At 39.8% G+C, this 26719-nt stretch overlaps 1 protein-coding gene across 5 annotated transcripts in view; it reads left to right on the top strand.

Annotated features, from left to right (window-relative positions):
- map4l (microtubule associated protein 4 like) overlaps positions 1 to 26719 on the top strand; it is a 108302-nt gene that overhangs the window by 28307 nt on the left and 53276 nt on the right. For 4 of the 5 annotated variants that reach the window (XM_051395996.1, XM_051395973.1, XM_051395965.1 and 1 more), the window contains exons 3-6: positions 14698 to 14784; positions 15678 to 15755; positions 17162 to 17401; positions 23016 to 24392. In XM_051395996.1, coding sequence (XP_051251956.1) covers positions 14698 to 14784; positions 15678 to 15755; positions 17162 to 17401; positions 23016 to 24392 — 1782 coding nt within the window. The remainder of the gene's footprint in view (positions 1 to 14697; positions 14785 to 15677; positions 15756 to 17161; positions 17402 to 23015; positions 24393 to 26719) is intronic. The other variant, XM_051395980.1, reaches the window with a different exon arrangement.

Raw genomic sequence — 26719 nt, 5'->3', positions numbered from 1 at the left:
TGAAAAATGTTGTATATTAATATAAAATATTTCTGACATAGTAGCTTGCCAGACTGACATATTGGCATATTCAGTTTGACGGTCAGGGTACATGTCAGAATCACTAGCATTCAATGAGATCTATAGTCTGAGACAAGGGAGGATCTCCCCATCTCTCCCCTCTTTTACAGCTGTATCTCTGCTTTTCTTTCACATCTGTCCTTGAGTCTTTTCGTCTGTCTCTTCCTCTTGTGTTTGTTTTCTTATACTCACTCCTCCTCTCTCCCTCTGCCTCTTTATTTCTTCTCTTCACCCCTCTCTTGCACCTTGTTTATCTATGTCTCTTGAGTTATGGAGTGGGAAGTGTCGTGCCTTCCTTTCATTTCAGTGTTAATACTGTGGAAGCTGTGAAGTCATTTGAGGCCTTAGCTTTGATGAAGGGCTGTGATAAAGTTGACTGCTGCTATGTGAGCTGTACGGGAAACCAAAAGCTCATCTGTCCTCAATGTCAGTAAGGGCAAACCTTTAGCTTAGCTCCATTTTCTTCCTCGAGCTCATTTTGCGCAGCACTTTCGGTAATGCCCATAAAAAAAAAAATCAAGCAGTATATTTTTCTGTGTGAGTTTAAACTAGTAGTTTAGAATTTCAACATAAGACATAAGGGTCTGTCAGTCCTAGAGGTGAACCATAAAGCATACTAATAGCAATGAAACCAGACTGGGGTTTTTTGTAGGCCAGAAAAACAAAGAGGAATGCAATCAGATTTGTTCTCTGGTCTAAATAAAGGTTTAAATGAAATTTGGATTTTATCTAGATAAAAGTGTACTGTAAATGGAACCTCAGTTACAGTAGTGTCATGGTCACAGTATAGGACTTTCAGATTGCTGTACTGTTACACAACTGTCTGTCTTGTATTTGGGAGTCCTGAAGTCGTTGTGGTTTACACACTGCGTGACTGATCACCTGGTCACTCACATACATCTTTCACAGGGAGTAATCCCAGAGACTGGACTCCAAACTGCGTGTCATCAGGAGTCATTAAAACCATTAATAACAATACAATAGTTATAAACAATACATCGTAAGTTTAAAAACACACACACAAAGGGCAACCATTTACTGCAGCCATTATAAACTGTGTACAATAAGCTGATAATCAATACGCATATTATTCAATTATTAAGCAAATCAATACCTTACAGCAGTCAAAGTCAGACCACCTTATCATACTTTAGCAGATACCTAGTGTTTCTGTAGTGGTCACAAAACGTTAACAAAATATACATATTAGCAGTTTGAATTCAACTGAAAGCTCCCTGTGCCAAACACCCTTAAAGAAATATCACACATTAACAATTCCTGTCTGTAGAAACACAAGATAAAAGGTGTCACATGTTGACTGGTATATTCAGCACTGAGAGATAAGATTTCCACCATCCCTGGTATATAAACATGTGGTTTGTTACAAGTTGGCGTTTAGCTAAAATTTAAAAGGAGGGCATTTAGTACAGGTATTTAAATGTGCTTCATGCACAAGACCTTAAATGTTTGCAAATTGCTGTGCATGATATGTGCTCTCTGTAATAGTGGTGTTTATTTGAAATAAGATATTTAGTCACTTAGAGCACAGATTAGCTGCAGGGGTGATAAGAGTTGTTGCTGTATGAATGACTCATTACTTGGCTGAGCGCGGAGATTTAAGATTTGGACTGTGGTTGAGCTTAGAGTCAGACAAAAAGGGAGCCAAGAACTCTTCTTCTTATCAAAGATGTTGTAAATGAATCCTTAAAGTATAAGTTATTTTCCTTGATTCTAGTGCAGAAACCTGTTTTATTTATCCTGTTTCAAGATACAGTCTGGACAGATATTTAAGATTATTTTTTAGATTTTAATTAAAGATTCATTCACGCAACTTTAGCTTGCACAGTGTAAATGTGAATACATTTTGTTTACATTCACTGCAGAAATGATAAAAATGTGTGCATTTTATGTGTGAATATCTTCAAAAAAAAATAGTTACAAAAGCACTGTTTTACTACAAACTGTTGTTCAAAATGTGGTTGTAATAACACTTCTCTTTCACTTCTAAAAACTGTTCACACTTCACCAGTTTTAAATTTCCACTGACCCTCCAACGTGGATTTAAGGTGGTCCAGGTTTCAATGAAGCGAGAGTGAATTACAGTTGACTGTGGGTTTATGTAGCAGCACAATAAAGGTAAAGTTTCACTGCAGTCTGCTAGTGTTTCAACCACGCTGGGAAGGAGCTGTGTTTGCTGAGGCATGATAACACATCCCTGCAGTGTGTGTACTTTCACTGTACTTATGTGTGGTAGAGGTGCAGGAGAGAGAGAGAGAGAGAGAGAGAAGGGCAAGGGACTCTGCATGAACAAGTAGTAGCAAAGACGCTCTGCAGTAGCATGTCTGTGTGTGTGTATCTGAGGCATTGTACTTTGTATTCCTGGGTGCATGAGTCTGTCTGTGTGTGTGTGTGTGTGTGTGTGTGTGTGTGTGTGTGTGTGTGTGTGTGTGTTGTGTGTGTGTGTGTGTGTGTGTGTGTGTGTGTGTGTGCGTGTGTGTGTGTGTGTACAGTAGAAGACACTGCAGTCACATGTGACTGCAGTACAGTGGAGCATCAATCCCAGCAGCTTCACACACATGCAGTTCTGGTGAGGTCATCACGCACACACACACACACACCTTGGCTGTCACTGCCAATAATTAGGACGTGTGTGTGAGAGTGTGCTGAGTTCAGCAGATACGTTGAAGGGAGTATGATGTAAGTGAAGCTTTTACAGCACTTCTGGAGCAACTACACAGACAGACAGACAGACAGACAGACAGACAGACAGACAGACTGACAGAGGATCTGAGCTCTTAGAGTTTAATCTTAAATGGTTTTAGCTTTAAACTTATAACTTGTAGTATCAGTTATAATATGATTGAGATTAAGAAATGAAAGGATAATTCTTGTCTTTTTTTCCCAATGATGGCTATTACTTCTATCAACTATGATAAAATTGTACAAACAGAGATCTAGGATCTGGGAACATGGCAACATCACTACAAAAAAGGTGTCAAAGGAACATTTCAGTGCCTTATTGTGTGTGTACCAGTAATACAGTCGGTCATATTTGAAGCAGGAAGTCGTCTGTAAACTGTGATGGTTGTTTACAGCAAATAAGCAAAATAAATAATAATTTGCCTTTCCATTTTCAGCCCCAACTAAGTTTTCTTTCCTAAACCTGTCTAATTGACTGACTGCTTGTGTTTCTTGTCCTGTCAGACTTGTTTTTAGTGATGTTGCCATATTCTCAGATCTGAGCAATGAACTTGTTGAGTACAATTTCATTATTACAGACAGGAATGAAAACACTACAAAAATAGGTTACATAAAACTGGAAGTGTGCTTCAATTCCACTAGTTGGAGGAAGATATATTGTTAAAGAGGTACTACACCATAAAATAGTTTGAGAGCCTGACATATAGGATTTTTGAGACCGATAATGATACCGTTTTCAGATGGGGGAAAATAATCAGTGATTACCAATAATGACTGCTGATATGATGAGTTCTTGAGCTAGAATGGACCTTTTCTATGTGGATTGTGCACCGATATGCAGGGTTTCCCCCAGAAAACTTGCTAAGCCTGGTGGTAGGTTGGAAGAGCGGCTCACCGGCGGCGAAGCATGTTTTTTTTTTGTGACAGGGGCCTGACACAGGCCAGCAAATGACTGATGGCAGTACCCTATAGGTAACAGATTCATGACGTAGTAGAATTTAGAGTGGTTCCATACTGCCTTGCATTAAATCAATGTTAAAAGTTGACTGGAAATTTGAAAAAATGACTGTAATAATCAATGTAACCATGTGTTATTGTAAGACATTTATTGACAATATTTAAGCACCAACTATAGTCTCACAAAAGCACCACTCTTGAAGTACTGTTCAACACCAATGTTTTAATAGGCTACAAAAAATACAATTAAAATAAATAAATGTTTGCATTTAATAACTTAAAGTAAACTCCTGATGGCACGTGAATCTTAATACAAGCCTTGTAATGCTGGTCACGTTGTAAGATAAATAACAATAAATGAAAAAAAAAGTGCTAACACTAAAAAATGGAACTCAAAAATCGACCAAGAGATTCAGGCTGATCACTCTAAAGCCAAGGGGGGAAAACAGGGAACTCCCAGAACAGAGGCTCACTGACATTAAGAGGTATGTATCATTTGGCCTCTCCTACTTTTTGTGGCACAGATTGCAAATTGGATCATTACATGTCATCCTTCTGGGTCTCTCAAAGAAGACTTCCAGGGCTTTCTGGTAGCCCATCTCAGCCACGGGGGGTCCATTTATTTTGATCCTCAGGCAGGCAGCAAGGCTTTTCCCCTGCAGCCTGTTTCTGAGGTCTGTCTTGATCTATTGAAAAATAATAATAATAATAATAATACATTTTATTTAAAGGCGCCTCTCTGGGCACTCGAGGACACCGTACAACACATAAAAAATAAATAATCACATATCTGACATTAAGAAAATGTATACCTACAGGGAAGTGAAAACAAAATAATCACAAACCGAGACTCTGACATTATTAAAACAGCTACCGCCATAGCTTATCTAACGCTGAGTTTAATAGCGGCGTTTTACTACTAAACCACTGTGAAATTAGCGCACTTGATATTGTTAATATTTTCACGTAGTACAAAAAAAACAAAATAAAACTTACCATAATTGGTCAGGTACAGCCACCCGCTGAATTATGCGTCCACCAACCAATATTGATTAAATCCGGTGGTTCTATGTTTCCCATCGTGGCACGGAGAAGACTGCTCTGCCACTGCAGCGGACGACGAGCTAACATCCATGCTAGCTGCCTCATCGACCCGTGGCTCAGCCAACGTCGCGCCGCTGCACTCCCGGTCAACAGGTGAACCAGCGGGTTCAACGTCTTTGCCTTTGTTCGTCCGACAGCGTTTTTTTGGCCTTTTCTTTGTGACATCCGTTATGTTCAATCACAAGTAGCCTAGTTTGCGTGTAGTGACAGTGGCAGTGGTTTGTGGGGTGTTGGGTGATGAAAAAGACACCTGACTTCAGACCCGCCATGTGTTCACGTGTTGACCATGAGATATCGCCATTGCGCTTTCAACTTTGTTACTGATGTATACAAACCTATTTTGAATAAATAAATAAAAGATGCTTAGCCTGGCGGTGGGAAATTTAAGCCTGGCGGGCACTGGGGAAAACCTTGGATATGGCTCTGCAAAGATACTCAGACTGCTTGATTAAAGAACATTTAAGTTAGATATTTTTTTGAATGCTAAATAATTTAACATATACATTGTCAATGTATTCCAGTTGACATTCCTGAGAGCTCCTTCTTCTCTCTTACTGCTTGCCACAGTATTGTAAATCAAAGCGCACTTTGCTGGATAAACTTTGCAATGACAACAATATATTAGTCGGGCTCTCGTACACATTATTACATAGATTAGAAAGTGTAATATGACTTTATTGTGTAGTAATAGAAAAAGTCTATTGTTTCATATTAGGCTCTATCATTTATTTTGTTGTGTTGCAAATCAGTAAGGCAATATTTTCGTCATTTGGACAAAATAAAACAAACCAAAAAATGATCTTGTATCTGTTGGATTGTAAAGTTTGATTCTGCCAAATTCTCTGTGACGAAATAAGAGACTGTTTTTAAAGTAGAATTTGAGGGCGTAGTTACCCTTTAATGTCTATGAGTTAAAAACAAAGTGCCAAAACCAGTACAGTCTCCTGGAAAATAAAATCCAGGAAACCGGGGGTTGGGCTGTCACCTAAAATGGATAGTTCCGTTTTCCGAGTTGTTATGAATTCCTTAATGATATTAATGAGCAATCTCCAACCAGCAGAGCACAGAACACAAGCATAACCAACAACAGTGATGGGAATAACTGCGTTACTTTTTTCAGTAACAAGTAATCTAATCTCTTCCCATCTTAATAACGCCTTTACCGTTACTGCCAAAAAATGCGGCACGTTACTATGATTGAAGCTGTTTTTTTCATCAGACCAGCTAGATCTCTGAGCCGAGAGGCAAAGACTTTTTTTTACTGTTCCGCCTTGGTTAGTGGGCAGTGCACGAGACAAGCGCATCAATGCTGACGATTGGCTGAGGTTGAGTAAAATTTCATGGTAAGCCAATCAGAGGTAGAGTTGGGCGGGTGTTCGAAAGCACGCATAGTCCGACACACAACGAACAACACAAGTGAGTCAGTCAACGAGAGACAGGTATGGCGAGTTGTGTTGCATCTTATTACATTTGCACTAAAAAGAGTGTATATATATTGTTTGAATATATTTTTGGTACATTGCTTAAAGAGCATAATTTAATTTAGATTTATTTGTTGGCTGGCTGCAGCCTCTTGAAGTGAGATTGTCAATGGCCAGAGAAAGAGATTTATTTTTATGGAGATGTATTTTTTATTTCGTATGTATTACCTGTTTATATTTGGATTCCTTAGTTCTGCTATACATTGTACTTCTCAGTTAGATTGAAAGCACCTCATATTGTTACACTGTTCTACTTTTCGAGGAAGAAAATACTTGAAGTACAGTATATCTACCAATTGTCTGAATTTATTTTTTGTTTTATTTGCACTACAAAGAGTGTATGTATTTGTTATTTATTTTTGGTAAAGTGCTTAACAAGCATCATTTAATTTTGCCCAGTTGTGGCCTGTTGAGGGGCAATAAATATCAAAAGTTCCAAAACATATATTGTGTTATTTGTATCGATCCACTATATAAACATAATATCTACATACATGGCATTTGATTGGAGGCTAGTCTCACTTTGTCCCACAGCAACATTAAAATAGTCTAGTTTTGTGTACATCTCATTTTAATGCTCTTATCAACATGGAAAAGTGGATCGGCTTGCTTTGTCCAAATGTTGTTTTTATTGAAAACAACATTGGCATATACTGTAGTGTTCAATTTCACACTAACATCCTCACTTGAGGCAAATAATCTCTCACACAATGTAACACTGTCCATCAATAAAAGGGTGAAGAAAAAAAAATAGTTGTGGTATCCATGTGCTTCTGTCTGAAGTCATCCAATGTCGCCTGGCTTTGACGAGGGGGCGGAGAATTCGCATCAGCTGTGTGCTTGGCCATCAAGTGGTATTTCAGACTGGACGTGCTGCGATGATAGCTCAGTTCACGGCAAAACACACAGATCACTTTGGTCTTGTCAATGGAACCATTTGGCAACTTTTTAAAAGTAAACTTTCCATTCAGAATATTATTGGCATCCATTTCGGCGTCTTGCGCTCGCCATCCACTCAAAACGTAACGTCTACTACTCTTAAACAAGTGTGTGCGGTGTGCCTGTTGTTTTGTTTCCGGTTAAGCTAGATCCGGTGTGGTGTTGTAGTTTTTCTAACGTTACTAGTTGTTGCAACAGCATGTGAAAAAAACTACAAAGTGTGCTAGGCTAAAAAGAACGTTAATCTTGCGATAAAAAAATTGACGCTGTTAAAATGGGTATGCGTTAACACCGTTACTAACGCGTTTAACTGACAGCACTAATAATAAGACATTCAAAACACTGTATAAAAACTAATTTTACTTGAGTTGAATGCTCCTGCCAGCCCTCTTGGTACCTTGGAACCAAGGTCAGTATACTGTATGCACTATAGGCCATGTGGTTCGGTGAAAACACAAGATTGTAGTAAACATGATCATGAAAGAGCCTGAGTTTGATGACTTAGAGGAGAAGCAGTACTCCCAGAGGTCCCACCAGTTCCACAGTCTGTCAGTCACAGTAACAGGATTCGCATCGTGTGTTCAGTGGCCATGGGATGGCACCATTATTGCAGAGCATCTGGAGTGTGTTGTTATGCTGTAATGGTTTTCAGGACTACAGCACCATCTACACCCAGGGGAGAAGAGGATTTACCTGAGCATCAGTTTCTGTTTCCATGTGTTTATTTCCCCTTCAGTTACTCATGCTCTGATGTCTGTTTCTCTTTCTCTATCTGATCATTAGTTTGTTCTGCGTCATTCATTTTATTTCTGAGAAAGGGCGCTCACTTTCCGTGTATCCCAGCATCCATCATCAGGACAATAATAAATTCAACGTATCTTCCATCCTCCTCTGCACCCACTCCCTGTTTTTTTCCACCTCACATCCTCCCTTACCCACGTCTGTCTTATACCAGTCTCATTTATTTTCACTAGCAAAGCAGTATTAGCATGATATACAGTGGTTGATATAGGTGGTAAAACACTGTATTGTAACATTGGCCAAGTTTGTCTCACATCACTTCTTGTAACCACGTTGATAAATAAATGTTAATATATAATATTAATATTTGGCTTTGATGAAGCACTTTAGAGGTCCAGTGTGTAGGATTTAGTGGCATCTAGTGGTTAAGTTTCAGATTGCAACTAACTGAACATCCCTAAATGTAGCCACTTCAAATGGTGGCATGAGCGAGCCTTAATGCCAACAATATTGTGTATTTTTTTAACTGTCAACCAAACTCAGGAAAAAAACAAAAGCATAAACAATGAATTGAGTTTGAGTAGAAAAAACTAAAAATAAGAATCAGGGTAGTTTCTTGAAACAGTTCATATTGCAGTTAAGCAGACAGCTGCTGACTGTCTGAGGGCATCGTGGCAATAAATGAATTTTGAATGTTTGAAATATGTCTCGTACAGTAGGTGCTTTAATTGAAGACTTTTACTCAGTTCTTTATGCCTACTCATAGCTCAGTGCTTCCAGTACCTGCCCTTCTTCTCTTTCCGTCTATCCTCCATCCATCCCTCCTCTTCTCCTCGTTGTCCGTCCCTTATATATCCACCGCCTACCGCCTCCGTGCCTTACTTTTCACCCCTCCCTTCTCCCCCTTGCTCTAAGTGCTTGTCTCTCTCCAGAGACAGTGACAGCTGTGACTCAGGATGGGATGCTGTAGTTTGACACTAACCTCCCCTGTCCTTGTCTCAGAAAGAGAGAGAGAGAAAGATTTTAGCATTAGCAACATGCCAGTATTAGCTGCATGAAACTGGGAGCTGGGGGCAGGGCGCAGGGGGCAGGGACAGGTCAAGGAGAAGGTGATAGCATCAGGGGATTCTGGGAGAGAAATATGCAATTATACCATGCTTTGTCATGTTTTTTTCTTATTTTTTTGGTGCGTGGTAAACTGTAAACAATGTGGAAACAAAGGGAAAAAAATAAGAAAAATTGTATTCACTTAGACAAAATGACCTATAACCACAATCTCCACTGTTGCAAAATGAGCAGCCCCCCTGGAGCAGATAATCAATAAAAATCTAGGACTATGGATTGTTCTCTGCATGATTGTTACAGTTTCTTTGAGTATTGATATGTTCATACTAGGCATTTTTTATCAGATTATGGCCTTGTGGAAATTTCAACAAGGCAGGATACACTCATTATTAGCCAAATGGTTGCTCTACATTTACATGTAAAGGTCAAATGGCATAAGAATGATGGAGGTGAGGACCAAAATACAAATTATTACCAAAGATGAAACATACACCTACTGATATGAGTACACATTTAAAGTAAATAGAACTATTTCATATTGACCTTGTTGCCCAACTGTAACTGACCCATGGGATGTTTATCTAAATATAGAGGCAGAAGGTTTTCCCAGAGGCTGCCTGCCAAGCTGTATTCTTGCTGTGAGCAACTGGATTCAGTCTTGGTACCCCTACAGTGGTCCATCATCGCAATGTGCATTTCAGCAAGACGTAAACCACTCTAGAGGCACTGCACAGCAGACGGCCCTGCACTCTGACCTCTGCGGAGAAATGTGTGATCTGGAGGCTATGTCAGCACCCATAAACGTGTACTAAAACTATTCAATATTTCTATGAAGCTGGAGCTCTTGTGAGAGAAAGATTAGAAAAACAAAGTAGATAAAATTGATGTTCACATATCCTGATCAGATAGGAAGTCTGAATTAGACCCGCCCAGTCTGGTAAATTCCTACTTCTTTCAAACAAACCAAACACTGGCTCTACATACGGATGTTTGCACTGAAGTTTCTCCTTGGTGCTTGGAAGGTGAAGGAGAAGCGAGGGAGTTGCAATCTGCAACTACTTCACTATAGATGCCACTAAATCCTACACACTGGTATAAAGAATAAGGCAAGAATATTCCATATTCCAAATCCTATGGCAAGACTAAAACCAACAATGTTTCTCAGTACTTTCTTCCCTACCGTGTATGTGGCACTCCCAAGCTCTGTTGTTTCTATTTATGTTAATCTTAAAATAGGGCTCACAAATAAATAGTTACATGTTTTAAAGGCTCTGTCATTTCCTAAAACAGTTGTAGTTTTTAGAAACCATCAAAATATAGAAAATCACCAGCCCTATCCTTTCAGCTACAGGCAGTGAAGTATTGTGAGTGGCTGTATAAGAACGGTCCTAACTAATACAACTATGTGTTTTAAGGGCAAAGCTACAAACCCACACTCAGAGGGTCACTTAAACAGAACAAAATAAGGACACCAATCTAGAGACAATTTAACTGCTCTTCAGGAAAGACATTTCTCTAAGAGCACATGCTTTATTGTCAAATATGGTTTTCGGCTAAGTAGAAAATAGCATCCATTCTAAAATAAAAGCATATGAACTTCAACAGTACAGTTAGTGGAACTGTGACTGACATGCCTTGTTTCTGTTTTCAGATGTACTTCTGTCTTAACCATCCATACTTGTTTATACGTTTTCTGTCCTTTCTGTACCAAATAAAGATGATTCAAAAACATGAGCTAAAGGAGAAGGTCAACTTTGCATCTTACTGAACTCTGCAGTGGAATAAGTACCGAGCAATGACATGAAAGTACAGCCAGTCTGTTTCCGGCACAGTGGTGAGCCCATCAAACTGTATTTCTTCAAACTACGCAATGAAAGCTATTTTTGTGGTGGTTCCCCACTTGTATATTTTGACTTTTTTTCTCCTGGCAGTGTTTTTCAAAGAGCTTCCAGTCCAGTGAAGTAGAAATGCCATAAAAATCAGGTTTGAAAAAAAGAAGGTGTTTGACCTTGAGGCTTGATACTGGCTGCTGTCCTCAGAGGACTGTCTGGCTGTTCCTGCACGCACACACTGTAGGTGTGTGTGTATGTGCATGTGTATGTGCATGTGTCTGTCTGAGAGAGAGAAAGAGTGCAAGAACAAAAAGAAAGGGAAAAACTTTTTTGCATTTAAAGGATCATGCAACCAGTCTGGCTTTCATTCATTCATTCATTCATTCATTTACACTGAGACTATGTGAATCTATGTATATATGTGCATATGTACATGTAGCTTCTATGAAATATAGTGCTAGTGTTTTGTTGATAGTGCTAGTGTCTCTGAAATTTAAGACTACATTTCCCATAAACTATAGCTAAATGATTTGAATAAAACATTTTTTTTTTTTGGTTTTTTTGGGACCAATATTGAGATTGTGGCCTAAATTGCAATTATTTTTTATAACTGAAGGTCTTATTGGGTGTCTGCGAAGAATTCAACACTTAATAAAAAGAAATGGAAAACAGGGGGAATGATACGCTACATTACAACAACAAGCTAAGCAGTCATTTAGAGAAAAGACAACTAACAGGTAAATTTAGCAAGTCTTACCTAGCTAAAAAATACAACATTTGCTTGTGTTAGATATTACAATAGTGTCTGTAAGTAGTATTGCTGGTCAATAGTTTTCAAAAATAGTTGTGACATTCATATTGCCCATATATGTATAACAGCCCCTAATGATACAAATGGCAGCTCTAGACTTTAGCTGCTTTAGCTAACATTAGCTACTCACTTCAGAATTATACAGATGGGTGTTTTTTACTGAACAGAACGGTGTGACCCGTTCAGTATAGATACAGCCACCGTCAGGCAGAGGACATATTAACCTCAAGTTCCCCCATGCCATGCTAAATTCACTGTACTCTGTGGTTTTACTGTTAGCGACCGTTAGCAACCTTAAGACTGACGTTGCTGTGTCAATTTGCTGACTTTATGACTCTTCTCTACTTCACACAAATTGTGTTTTAGCATTTAACATTATCCCATCTTATTTTCTTGTGACCACAGTGAGCTTTAATTAGCTACAGCTAACAACAGTAGCTACAGTTGCACTAAACATAAAAAAGTACACTTTTACATTTTAATGAACATTTCTTTAAACATTATGGAAGGAATTTTTGACCAGGTGGTTTATGTGAAGTGCAACGTAGAGGGCAGTAAAGCGTTCTGATATTCATGCACTTGTGTATTGTAATGCTGATTAATCAAACTTAATGTGGTATGTTACAGGTGTAATGACACCTTTTATAAAAAATATGGTCTAACTGAAATGCTCTTTCAAGCCTTCGTAGATACTGGAACATTGTGCACGCAAAAGCAGAGAAAGCAAAACAAGGAAAACAAAGAGATGTGTGTGTGAGAGAAGCGCGTGTGACAATGACGAGGGAAAACAGGCAGACACAGAGGGAGCGACTGGCAGCTGAAGAGTAATCGACAAAACTCGACAGAGAAAGAAAGGGATCCTGTGGCGTGCTGTCAGAATGACTCTGCAGTTACTGTGTCTGCTGTCTATGAATGTGTGTTTGTTTGTGTGGTTTCAGCTGAATGTAATGTGTCTTACCTTTATACACCCCAAAATGGAGGCAGCCATAAAGAGGCAGTTGCCCTCACAAACACACTTGCACTCGATCCAGTGTGCCACGCTTGTTAATTATTCATGATATCCACCATTACGCTCATATTGGCCCTGCACCAAATAGATTTCCCCTGACTGCATTTGATAGAAAACAGGTTTTCAGCTAGAGTGTATATTACTGCATCTCTTTATAACAGTGGCACCTTTCAGCTATACAATAAACAGTCGTGTTGTGTGTGTCTCATTATGAGTTGGTAATACATCTACGCTGTCTACCTCTACCCCCTGGTATTTCAGGACCATGGACAGATACTGTTTATACATGGAACAGCAGGCTAACTCATGGTCACATTGTACTTGACCCCAGTGTCGTGTTATAAAAAGAGTTATACAGATTGAAATAGTACTAGTTCCAATATCTGTATATAATATAAGTGTCAATAAATATGTAGAGCTGGTGGAAAGGGAAGGTTAATGCTAACTAGGTGCATTTACCGAAATATTGTACTATTTCCATTTTAGTTGCTTTATACTTCTGCTTTAAATATTGTAGGCTACTTATTTCTCCACTACATTTATCTGACAGATTATTAATTATCAATTACTTTGAAGATCAATTACATTACATTTGCATTTGAAATCTGAGCTAATAATGCATTGTTATAGAAAACACCACCAACACAACTAAAGCACAACTTTAACCAAATTCTGTTAAACCAAATAATCTTCCTGGCTTTTTACAGACTTTCAACCAAATGTCAGTCATCAGAGCATGAAGTTTTACTGTAAAAGTAAAAAGGGCATTTACTATACCCAAATTTGTCAGCATAGTTATGACAAATCAGAGTATTGTGGTTACTCCAACATGGTTCTATGCTCAGCTCTGTTTTGCTGTAAAGATTTTCAGAGTTACTGTCACCAAAGTCACATAAAATGTCTTCTATAAAAAACTATAAAAGCAAGTGCCTTTTAAACAATTCGGATACTTTGACATTGGATTAGGGTTTTATTGAAGAAAAAAAGGATTAAACATATGAAAGATGGTCCCAGGTCTCTAAAGAGCTGAGGTATGTGCTTGGCTATAACTGCTTCTTCTACCACTGGTATTACGGAGCTGCACATAATACAACCCTATATATATATATATGGTCTATATATTTATATAATTTAGTTGATAACATACTTGTATTGTTATAATAAAAGTGTATGATATATATGTATTATGTGCTACTCACTGGGACTTGTTCCTGTTATTTTAGTCGATGGATTGTATGGTCCCTTGATGTTTTTTATTATACGGCAGCACTTAAGCAGCTAATGAACTCCACTGCTTCCCCTGCCGCTAATAGTAATATTAAACATGCATTTTATTTATAGTATATATCAATAGTGTGTGAGTGTGTAATGTGTCTTGGTGTGTGTGCCTCAGTGAGTGGCGCACATGCATCGATCCAAGACATGTCCGCTGAAAGCAGGTGTTGCCTTGGGAACCCCAAATGCTGTCGTCCTCTCCTTGCGTAACCATGGTGATGGTCCCTTCAGCGACGTGTTGTGTCTACTTGCGTCACTGTCAAAATATGTACACAACACACACACACCAACACACACTCACAGGCTGGAGAGGCTGTTTTCGGGAAGCCGGACCTGTTTGATGGTTGAACAGCTGACAGAGTGACAGACAGACAGATGCAGGTGCAGCTTGCAGTCTGGCTCACTATGTGGAGCCTGCAGGACCCTGTGTGTAGATCATTCATCCTAGGTCTGGGTTTCAATCTTTAATTTATTTCAGAGATGTCATACCTGGAAATGTATGTTGGGGATGAAAAGCTTGCAGCACAACATACATCCACAACGTACAGTGGGCCACAGTGTATGGCAAATAAATAAAATTATATTATCTATATATTATCAGTCATCTATTAATGTTCTATGCTGGATAATTTATACCTGTGGTGCTTGTTATTCCAGAATAATGAGCTAGTCCATGTTTGTTGTTTGGCCATGAAGGCAATAACACTCTTTTTTTCCCTTTAGGTCCAGGGATGATGTCATCAATGATGTCATCAGGGGGACGCCAAGACCCACAAGGACAGCCTGCCTTCAGCTCTGACTACCTGTCTGGTGAGGGTGGAGGGAGTGTTTGTTGTTTATCACATGGTTTCCACACTTTAATGTAAAAGATGTTTGCACAGAGGCCCGAGGGGGCTCTAGTGCCCCCTCTAGGTCAGTCCCAAAATAACACTTACCAGTCATAACACTTTGGGGCACAATGTAAGGATGTTGGGCCTCATCTAGCAACATTTTCTTAAATTTCTCTTATAGTTTCTCTTGGTTTTCTTTTCTGAAAATATGAAAGAAGTGAACTGCAGATGCACCTAACCTTCTTAATCATGCCAATCTGCACTTATGTCCTTTCTTACCTGAGAGAAGACTCCCAGAAATCAATGGGTACTTACAAAATAAGAACAAATTGTGGATTTGAAGAATAACAGGAACGTTGTTAGTACATCGCTTCCTGCATGACGTCACATTATTCAGGTGGTGACTGTGAATACCAAAGCAAGCAGCGTTTTCTTACATAATCCACAAATGTATGCCACATTTATTTATAAATTCATCATCATACGTTTCCATCAGTCTTTATCACATTTTGTTTTTGTTGCTATGCCAACATGCTCATAGGCCTTGTTTTCTTTTTACTTGTCATAGCAGGAAAAGCACAGGTGTAACCAATAACACTGATGAAGTGTGACAATGAGCCAGCATGCACAAAGACATTACCAAACTGAAGCAGCTAAATGGAATTCAGCCGTTCGATCCTCATCTGCCCCTCATCTCTCCTGATCATCCAACTCTTTCTGCCACTCCTCCCACTCATTTTGACTCTGTCTCTGGCTCTCTGCCCCCACTGTTCTTTCTCTGTTGCTTTGTGTCTGTCTCTCTCTCTCTCTCTCTCTCTCTCTCTCTCTCTCTCTCTCTCTCTCTCTCTCTCTCTCTGTGTGTCTCTCTCTCAGGTCCTATGATGGGGGGGAGGACAGATCAGTGGAGCCTGAACAAGACAAAGGACAGCAGCATGCCTGACTCATTTCTAGGTCCACTTTACTTTTTCACCTCCTGTGTCCCTTTTTTACCTCTGACCACAAACTCAGAAGGAGGATATATTATCCCTCCTCTCTGTTTGTATGAATTGAGTCATTTGGCTGAAATTGGTGCTTCAAATTCGGCTCTAACCTCTTGTTTTAGCTGTAGATGTTTTGTTGTCATGTTCATGTGCTCATAAAACAGCTCATTATCTAGTGACACAGAAGTAAAAGTAAAGTATTTTGAGCAAAAATCAACCTGGGAGGTAAACCTTGATGCAAGCTGCTGCTTTGTAGTTGTTCAGCACTGTTCGATGTTTACAAACCACGAGTCTCAAACTCGTACACAGTGTATTTATGTTGATCATTGCATTAGCATCTTTCTCTGTCTTTACCAGCCCTTTATTAATATCTCAGTTATGTCTAAATACCTTTTCATACCACACACTCTTTTTGTTTTCTTTGTTGTCTGCTTGCAGGGCTGGAATAAAGAATGTTTCTCCGATACCAATAAATATCACAATATGGCAGATGTATGCAAAATAAACATTTAATGCAAGTAAAACTTCAACATTAGTTTTCTTATTCATTGAAATTGAATTAATTAAGTCATTCCTCTGGAGAACATGTTTTGTAAATTATAACACCAAATGACATTCAATAATATGAAACTATTAGCCAGCCCTGCGTTTTGAGTTTTTGCACTGATGTAACATCTGGTGTATATGATGAATGTAGATTTTCATACATGCTGACATTGTTAAAGCTGCAGTAGCTTCTGTGCTTTTAGTCCATTCTGCTAGTTGATGTTTTGGGACACTCTCACTACCCACACAGATAACTTTGTGTGTATTCTAGGTTAGGATTATCATTGCTGCTGCTCTGGAATTTTGTGTGTCATGTTAGTTAGCCAGAGCTAACAGGTTAAGACAGGTGTGTGGTAAAATGTAAGGACAAGTGCTGCATATTAATGTGCTTTTAAAGAGGTATTTTGACTGGTTCCCAGCACATTTCTTTCTTTTCTAAATACTGAAAATGATAATTAAGCTATCATGACATTATAGTAGTGTGAAAATTGTTGCAATAGCCCTGTATTTTCTATTTCTATTTCTACTTCTATTTAGCTTTTAAATGCTTAAATTTATCAATAACAGTTATTATTCTTGATGTAACTATTATAGTATATACTATATCAACTATAATACATTATTTTATTTACTTTATTTTTATCAATTCTGGTTATAAAAAATACTATTACCTGGTCTCGGCACTATTATTCCTTACTGTACAGTGTATCCATTTTTTCAAAATAAAACACAGCAAGCATTATGTATATAGTGTGTATAGAAGCAGCATGTACAATTTTCATCATGCCAGTTGTCTGTTTGTGATGTATCTCTATATTCTGTCTCCATTAGGCTTCTCTCAGTCTGGGATGGGAGGGACCATGGGGTCCAGCCTGCCACCCTTCCAGACCAGTATGAGCTCCGCTCTCGGCCAGACTGGGATGGGGTCAGCTATGGACACCCAGAAGAGTTCTGGCTTGTTTGGTGTGGAAAACAAAACCAGCAGTAACAGCGGTGGAAACAGTCCGTTTAAAACCAGCGATCTGTTTTCTTCTGGTGGCCCGGGAATCCACTCTACGGATCATTCCACAGGTATTAGAAAAAGGGCTGGTTGCATGTGTTACTGTGTGCTGGGGGCAGCAGGGGCGGGCGGAGGCAGGAGAATGAGGAGAGACAAGGAAGTTACTGGGTATGTTTTGGGATTCACAACCTTTTCTAGACAAAATTTCAGTTTAATAAGTTTACCTGACACTGGGAAAATACTGAGCAACATGTATGTTTTAAGGAGGGTTGGTTGGATTTGTTGAGCCCTTGCTTAAATTGAAAAATCTAAATCCTGGTCATATCTTCAATTGAATTTAATAAAACCTAATAAAACCTATGTTATGCCTATCTTGGTTCTACTGTACTAGCCTACTAGGAAGTTGGCATAGGTTTCAGTAGCAGGGCAGCAGGGGTGGGTGGTGACAGAAGAAGCATAACATCCTGATCTCACAGGACCTGCTTTCAGCAGCAGAGGGCAGCCTTTTCTAGTTGTTTTCACTGTAGGTGGAACTGTTCCAGCTCTCTTTATCTACTGACAAACAGACAGATGGGACTTATGCAGTGACCCTTTTAAATACTCAACACAGGACAACCCATGATTGATCTTTACTGCAGTCTGATGTAAAAACAAAAAAAGCTGCTTATATGTAACTTACTGCTCCTCTGAAATCAGGAGTTGCCTTTCATTGTGAATTGTTAATGTTCATAATAATCAATAACTGCTCGAGTGAATTACATTTGAGCATTAGCTGAATTTGTGGTTGCTGAGCAACAAAAACACAAACCCACGGGAGGATTTGGCATCAAAGACAGAGCAGCACACCATCCCTTCTGTAGCCTTCCTGTGTAATTGTGCCCAAAAGCTACATTTCAGATTCTGTAATAGAGGGACGCATGCAGTGCTGCAAAAAGTTATTTCATCATGTGAACATGATTTTACCTTCAGTCAGACCCCAAAGCCCTCAACTGAACTTTTAAAATGACTCAGCATCTCAGCATCTTATTAAACATTTATTTGTATCTCTTCTCCCTTCTGTTTTGCTCAAGTACTAAAGATAGCCCCGCTAGCTTAAAGCCCGCTAACGGTACAGGCTGGTTGTTATGCAACAGTTGTTATTCTAGTCCAGTCATGATGCATCAGTAACACAGATGACAATACACTGCAGACATTTTACCAGACTCCGTCTAGAAACCAGGGGTGAGTTAAGGAAAGATTGTCTGTTACCCCAAATGATGTTGTCACCCACATTTCACCCGGCCCATAGAATGAACTGTATTTGTTTGACCATAAAAATAGCATAACATTTTTAGGGAAGAGACTATAGTGATGTAACCACATGCTGCTATTTTAAAATTCTGTGTTTAGCTAACCGCTCCGTCACACAGAATACCTGCAGACATTCTGTAACTGTGCCAATCCTGTTACATCATTCAGATGACAACAATGAAGGGTAGAATATAAGCTTTGACAAAGCAAACCCAATCTTTGATCTTTGTTCTTTCTCCTGGTTATCTCAGTGTCTCACTAAGGCCTGATAGCATACACGATACCAGACTTTCATGAAAAAAGGCCTATTACACCCATCCAAAAGCAATGTAATGCCACTGACATTAAAATCCCCTTTGTCACAGTTGCTTTTGCACATCAGGTTAGTAAAGACATCTACACCACCGATTGCAATTGTTTTTCTTCAGTAAAACATAGCTGTTTTAATAGTTTTCTGATTTCTCAAGCTTTTCTTAGGGTAGCTGAGTATGAGTAGTTCATTCCCGTTGGCAGGCAGAAAGAAACATCATCAGTCAAAGCAAGTTACGTATTTCTTCTTCCTGGCTCATGTCACTGGGTATCTAATGAAGCAAAGTTACTGGTTTCAAAGAGGGGTTCTGTCTCTAGTCCAGCTTGGCCTTTTTCCATCATTCCGTGTGAGTCTGTGAACAGCTACAGTGAGAGTAACTAACCTGGCTGAGAAGTTGGTACAGCTCACTGTAGATGCTCCTTCCATTACTCCCTGACATATTTCAAACTCATCCGCTGTCAAAACCTTTTGAAAATGACAACATTTCCTGTGACTTCTACTTCATAATAAAAGTTGGCTAGCGTTTTGCCAGTTGAATGCTTTTAATGTTGCACTAGCAGTAACTTAATACTACCTTTCGCCGGGTATTTCACCACAGAAGCCCAGTTTATAATATTCTAGGTATACAAATATTCAAATGCTTTAATCATTGGCCATTCTGCAGGCTGGATGGGAAGCTTTGGCGTGTCAGATGTGGCCACCAGTTGATCAATCCTTATCATACGGAAAATTGAATTTTGTGAAACTACCAGACTTCTGCAGGACACTAATGATACATTTACCAAGCAGCTATAGCTCTGTCTGTGTTACCTCCTCTCGCACTATTAACATTAAAGTCCTCTACACACCTGTTTTTCTGTCCGTATATGTGCCAGTGGGCTTCAGGGAGATGAAACCCTGCATGAAACATTTGCATAGGCAGTGGTGTTTGAGGCAGCCAGTACTCCAACATTAATGTTTCTCTTGGCAGTTTGCCTGGCTCCAGATTAAGATGTACTCCCATTAAATACCTTATCACATTAAATATAGATGATAATGCCCTGGCCTCTTCTCTTCTTAGAGCTGTTTATAGCCGGGAAGCATCGGAGGCCAAAGGGAGAAAATAGCAACTGCAATCAATTTAAAAAATCCAGGCAAAGGCGCCAGATTTAGAGGGGAATGCACCTTTTTCTGGATTCACATTAATATTCAGTGATGTAAGACAGAGTGAGACGAAAAGAGGAGATGGGAGGATGAAAATTGAGATGGAGGAATGATAATTTAGACAGGAAGAGAACATGATAAGCAGACTGAGAGGGCTGTGTAGGTCAGACTTTTATTTATATGGTCTATCCCTCTATCTGTCTGTTTCTATCTGTCTGTTCATCTTCCTGTCTCTCATTTTCTCTGAGCTGATGAAGTGCTTGTCAGAAATAATTGAGAAATATGACTTCAGAGGAAAAAGCCATGGCTAACTGTGATGACTTCGCCCTCAAACAAGAGACGATAGTGGGAACAGACAAATGAAGGGATCATTTCAGTGCAAGCTGAATTCCTTTTGTTGTTTGTTAAAGCTTGCATGTGCAGTTTGTCATAGTTTTGTGATTCTACAACACATTCCATATCTGTATTGTTTTATGTGTCATTTTGGATCATTTTATTTTTCTGCATGTGTGACGATCCATTTATTACCATGATTCTTCAGGCTTGCGTGCATTTAGTTTTAATCATGCATGCTATGTGAAATGTGCTTGATTCATTTACCTGAAATTGCTGCAGATCTCTGTTGCTCCCAGTGTGCTTGTTTTGTTCTATGTGTGTGCCTGCTCCCTACACAAGACCAGCTTTGTCCCCTGGATAATGATGATGATGATGGTAATGATGATGATGATGATGATGATGATGATCTTGTTTAAAAGAGGTAAATCAGATTTATTTTTTACGAAAGAGAGAATCCAACAATGTATTAATTTGACTAAAAGGTGCTGTCCATCTGTCCATTCCACACGATGCACACGACACAGAACATTCAGAATTGAGAATTTGCACAATATGATATGACCAGACAATAGATCTTTATCTTTATTTCCTCCCATTTTACTTTATTCATTGTGATTGATATAGAATCAAACAGTAATGATCAAAAGCCATGATCTTAAAACAGTGGTAGGCCTCTTTTAAAGATATAAAATGTAGTTATTGTGCTTTAGTCCTACAAAATTGCCATAATTTGCCACATTTTTAGTAAAAACACTGTTTTATAGGAAATGTAAATTTAATTCAAACCAGTTTCACCCTGGCAGATATGAGAGACAGCCATGTTGCAACTGTGACACAATCAAGCAGATAAATCAGAGCAAATTCTTATCACCCGATGCCCTGTGCTGAACCATTATGTTGCTGTAAAACAGCACCTATAAATATCTGTCTTAATATAAATTGATTATTCACATTCAATTTAATGAAGCTGCACCATAGAAACTCCGTAACAGGTGAGTAAAGTACAGGTTGAATTGTATTTATAAAAGCAGGCACCATCACATACATCGTATTTTATGAAAATTTCAAAAAGGTTGTGCCAAAGGAGCCTAAAAGCAGTCAGACTATGGTTACTAGGGCTGGAAACACCCTGGGAAGAAAACGTTATGGCCTTTCTTGCATATTGTCTGCACCAGCAGCATGCAACAATGCAAAGGTCAGGGTAAGAGTGCTTATTTGTAAATGTGTCATCCAAATGCTGTGCTAACACGTTTCAGTATCATATGTTAATATAAAATGCAAATATTGCCAAATGCAGTTCTTCTATCATAGTATCTACTATCATATAGTACTAGCTTACGGTTGCTACCCCCACCCAGCCCTCATCAGGTCTCAGTAGGGGCACTACAATGACAGTTGTCAAGTTTAGATGGTGATCTCAGAAAGTCTCTGAAAGAAACAATGACACTAGCAGAGATGATCTTTCTCCATCTTGATATGCAACTTATTTAACAATACATGAACACCACAACCTTGTTTTTAGTCTTGTCTTTTGTCCGTATTTGAGGCAATACAAGAAGAATTATGAAGGATTTTAAAATATCTCTCCCTGGATCACTACCGTCACACTAGTGACTTTAGATGAGCAGGAAACTGTAGTATGATCAGGACTCTAGGTAGTCAGATAATGGGCACGCATTGTGTATATTTTAGCATAGAGCTTGCCTTCCTATTGTTGTACTCATGACTGGCTAACTGGGAAATGTTTTGATTCAAGAGTCAGACAAACTCGTAGAAGCCTTCATCTCTGAAAGCCAAACAAAAGTACCGTGAGGGGTAGCGATCATTGTCAGACTAACAATGGATGAATTCTTCTTCCTTGTCAACACCTGCCATCTACATTAGTATAATGCTACTAGTGGCTAATGTAGCTTTTAACCGCTAGCCTTTAGCAGAGATGAGGAGTGGGTAAGCTCCCTTCTTTCAAACTCCCAGATTTTTTCTTTTTCAAACTTTGCCTCAAATGACATCACTTGAGAAAGTTTACTAAACTTTGCCCAACTCCCTATGGAACCACGGCTTTATCCACCTTTTTTTGCATATACACAGTAGTTCTGCCCAATATCTGTAAACAGACACTGAAATTTGTTTGAGTTCCCCTTTAAAAATAAGGAAATATTAACCTTCCAACTACCATATATTTATATATTCAAATTATCCAAGGGACTAGATTAAACATCTCAGTGAGCACACACTTACTCTTTACAAATACTGATACATTCACTAGGAGCGAGTTACAACCCTAACCTCAGCCTATTCATCATACATTCAAACTACATGCAAAAGCATTAAAAAATGGTGCCCATGAGTTTGTCTGACTTTAAGAAGGAACAACTAATTCTCTGGTTACCTATCCCTTCAAAAACTGTGCATCACAAACCAATAATCCAAAACGGACCTTATACAGTCCTTACACTCATTTGCTGCCATGAAACAGCAAGCAATTTAAACATGAACCAGTGAAAAACCACCTATGGTAACCACAATCTGATGGCTTTTTGGCAGGTGATTCTCTGACACAGTATGTGATTGGTTCCTCCTCTTATAAAACCCTCCCCCCTCGGCAGCTCCCGTCCTCTCACCCAGCGGCTCAATGGATGACAGCAGTCCCACTTCCTCCAACTCCGAACCCCTCAGCCCCGAGAAAGTGGGGCTGGGGGGCGAGGCTGGCAAGCAACAGCAGAGACGGAAGAAGAAGAAGAGGAAGGGCCATGACGGGGTCTACGACTTCTTGGATAGCCAGGAGAATAACATCGGCAAATCCGACGAGCATGGGATGCATGATAAAAGCGGAAGGGAGGTGGAGGACGATGAGGACGAGGAGGAGAACTGGGATTCATGGGAGATCAGAGAGAGTGGAGGAGGGGGTAGGGTGAAAGGCAAGAAGAATAAGAGTCGGGCAAGACTTCCAGAGGAGTGGGGAGTACCCCAACAGCCCATCTCTCCCATGCTAGCTACAGTCACCCCTGCTGGTGCTATGACTGCCAGCTCTAGTCCTTCTGACTCCAAAGCTGCAAACTCCAGCCCCAGTCCTGTTTTTCCCTCTGCCCCAGCACAAATACCCACAAGTTTCACCAACCGTTCCCATGCTAGCCTTGTAACAGATTCATCTCCACGCTCTTACGAGCCGATGTGTGTAGACGATTTCCCTACGCCTGCTAAAGATGGTCAAAAAGTGAACGAAGAGAAAGTTTCAACCAGCAAACTCGAACCCAACAATAGCTCAGTGGCCAATGCTGGCAAGACTAGTGCAGCTGGGGATGTTAGCGGTAGTTTGGCATTGATGACAGGGGACAATCTGAGCCCAGTCTCCCAGACCTTCTCTTTCTTGGATTCAGTCCTTCAGACCCCTCCAGGTTCCACTCCTGACTCACAGACCACCACCCCTATCACCAACACCCCCTCCCTTGCTACCGCTCCCCTGACAAAGTCCACTCCGACAGACACCATCATCCCTGCTTCACAAGCCAATTCTGTTTCCAACCCGTTCAAGAGCACTCCAGATCTTCCTCCTACTTCCGCATTGTCCACCAACCCATCACCCTTTCCTGCCACAATCACACACGCTCCAACATTTGCTGTTGGATCAGCCCTCAATGTCGATGCAAAGCCTTTTGTCCCCTCAGCCACACTCATAGCCTCCACAGCCGGACCCAGCGCGACTGCAGCCCCTCCTGTGGTTAGTACAGCAGCAGCCTCCACAGGGACCGCTGCTCCTGCGTCCACTGCCACCTCAGCCACGCCCCTTAGTTCCTCACCTTCCCCCTGTAAGAATGAAGCCACTCCCACATCACCACCAGACACAGCCCCCAAAAATGTTGCCACGCCCATTAGCCCAGCAACGGCCACCCCCCCTCCCTCCATCACCCCCGCAGCCCCTCCCTCTCTCCCTGCACAATCAGAGCACCAGGAGTCCTCGTCGTCACAGCTCCCCCCACTGGAAGGTTGGTGAACTACAGGGAAGATTATGAATAACATGGGGCTAATATTGAACAAAATTATTGTAGGTTAGGATAGCAGGAAGTAGCTACTATTTGTCTTCTTGTATGCATGGCTCTTTGTCTGTCGATTGAGCACCAGGGCTGCTTGGTGCTTGATCCTTTCCTCTATGTATTTGTAATAACCAGGGCCCGACAGATAAATGTAGAATGGCTTATTTCTTAATCGATTTTTTAATATATTCATTCAACAATAGATCTACCCACAAGTCTGCTCTTTTTACCATTAAAACCTCCCTAACAAATATTATTTTACCTGATATACTTACCAGGGAAACATTTGTGTCCAGATATACCACTCTCCCCAACTGTTGGTATGAGTATGGGAGACAAATGTACTGTGCTGGTCGGGCCCTATATTAACAAAACTGCAAGGGTAAAGTGATAAGTTGTCTGATTTGATTTCCCTCTGCTTGCCTCTGTGTATCTGTTACCATGATCATAACAATTTTATTACTTGACCTGCTGCTGATAGCTCCACTATCTATGCTTGCTCCACTGTCTTCTGTTTCATCTGATTGTCAGCTGCCTGTGTAACCTCCCACTATCTCCTCTCTGTCTGTAGAAGCAAAAACACAACCTGGGTCCTTGCATCTCAAAGCTAGTTTGCTAATACCTTTTAGCTTTATAAAGTTTATCGACTGTATAGAGCCACATTAATGCAGAAAACATGAAATTTCCCTCAGGGATCAATAAAGTATTTCTAATTCTGATTCTGATTCTGATAATGGAGTCAACATGGCTATGGCAAAAAAAAAAAAAAAACACGTTGAGAATTGGTTTACCAATATTGTAGGTTGGTAAAGCACAACCTCTAATTATCCAACTTTGGCTTATCATGTCTTTATTTGTGTCTATTGCAACTGTTTATAATGACCACATTTAGAGTCTCAAAGATTTCGATCTGTAGAAGCAGAAATTGTAGGACATTTAGATTTAGACAGTAAATTTGATATATGCTACTGAAGACCAGACTGGAGAATGTCGTGGATTCTTAAGTATACAGTATTTGAACCCATTAGAGGTTACAGTTTGCCATGCAAACTAAAGATGCTCTGAACTCAAAGTCGCCTTACTAGGTATCTTCCCCTGCCAATCTAGGGACAACTGTCAGTGATCATAGACCATACTTAAAGGTGCAGTGTGTAACATTTAGGAGAATCTATCAAATAAGACGACTTTGAGCAAACTGCTACTACTTTATAGGTACACCCTGACAGTCTTTTGCAAACAGCTCTGCCATAAAGTCTACTTTATTTCTATAAATATAATGCATTCCAGTACAACATTATAACTAACTATGACCAGGTAATCTGCAGAACAGTTGTACTGGACTGCAATATATTGTCCAGGTGTACCTAATAGTGTAGAGTGTATTTTCAAGGTCAAGAACAAACCCTCAACCTCAAAGAGTTACAGTACCTAAAATGATCCTGCAATGCAAAGATCCAGTGCAGTTTATAGGTTTTAAAAAATCTGTTTTTGTTCCTGTTAAAGTCCTAATCCAGGTTAGAGTCTGCTTGTTGGTGTGTTATCCTAAATTATAAATAAAATCACCTTCAAATATCAGGGTTTCCCCCAGTCATTACAGCAGAATTTCAGAACTGCCGATTCTTGACACAGTGCAAGTCTAAAACACTTATGTGTACAGCATAACAGATATAGCTGACCACCCCATGAGTGTAACAACCATGTACTGTAGTGCCCTTTTGGCCTGCCTGACCTCTTGTACACTGGGGGAAACCCTCAGCTGACCTCAGTCTAATGCTTCTTTCTCCTGATAATGCTGGGTTTCAATCCTGACTACTGTGTCTCTGGCTAAATCCCACAGTCTGCTGAATGCAGCTTTTATTTTCCAGTGTGATTCCCTTTTTTTCTTCTCCTCAGCCCTTTTGCACTACTAAAATCTGACCCAGTACTTGAAATTGTTTGTGAAATGTGTTTTAACTGCTCCTGATCAATTAACTTAATCTGACTCTGTAGCTCTAACTTCCAAATTCTGACGCTGTAGGCCTTCATTCTAACATAGTGGCATTCACTAACACAGTATTTTCTTTCACACTGGCCTTCGAGCTGTAATAGTGACAAATCTCTTAAAATGTCATGTAACTTCCAGAAATTCTATCTTTTGAGGCACATTCATGATTTACATTTTGTATTAGTTCTAACCCTGAGACATTGGTAGGGTTGATGTTGGAGACATTTGTTAAATGCAATGAGGCAGATTCTGAACTGACTGAAAATCTTTTTTTTCTCCCCCTTCCCTTTTTTCT

Source organism: Dicentrarchus labrax, unplaced genomic scaffold (genome assembly GCF_905237075.1).
Source record: "Dicentrarchus labrax unplaced genomic scaffold, dlabrax2021, whole genome shotgun sequence".
In the NCBI taxonomy this organism is placed as follows: domain Eukaryota; kingdom Metazoa; phylum Chordata; class Actinopteri; family Moronidae; genus Dicentrarchus; species Dicentrarchus labrax.
This window is presented reverse-complemented; position numbering and strand designations above follow the sequence as displayed.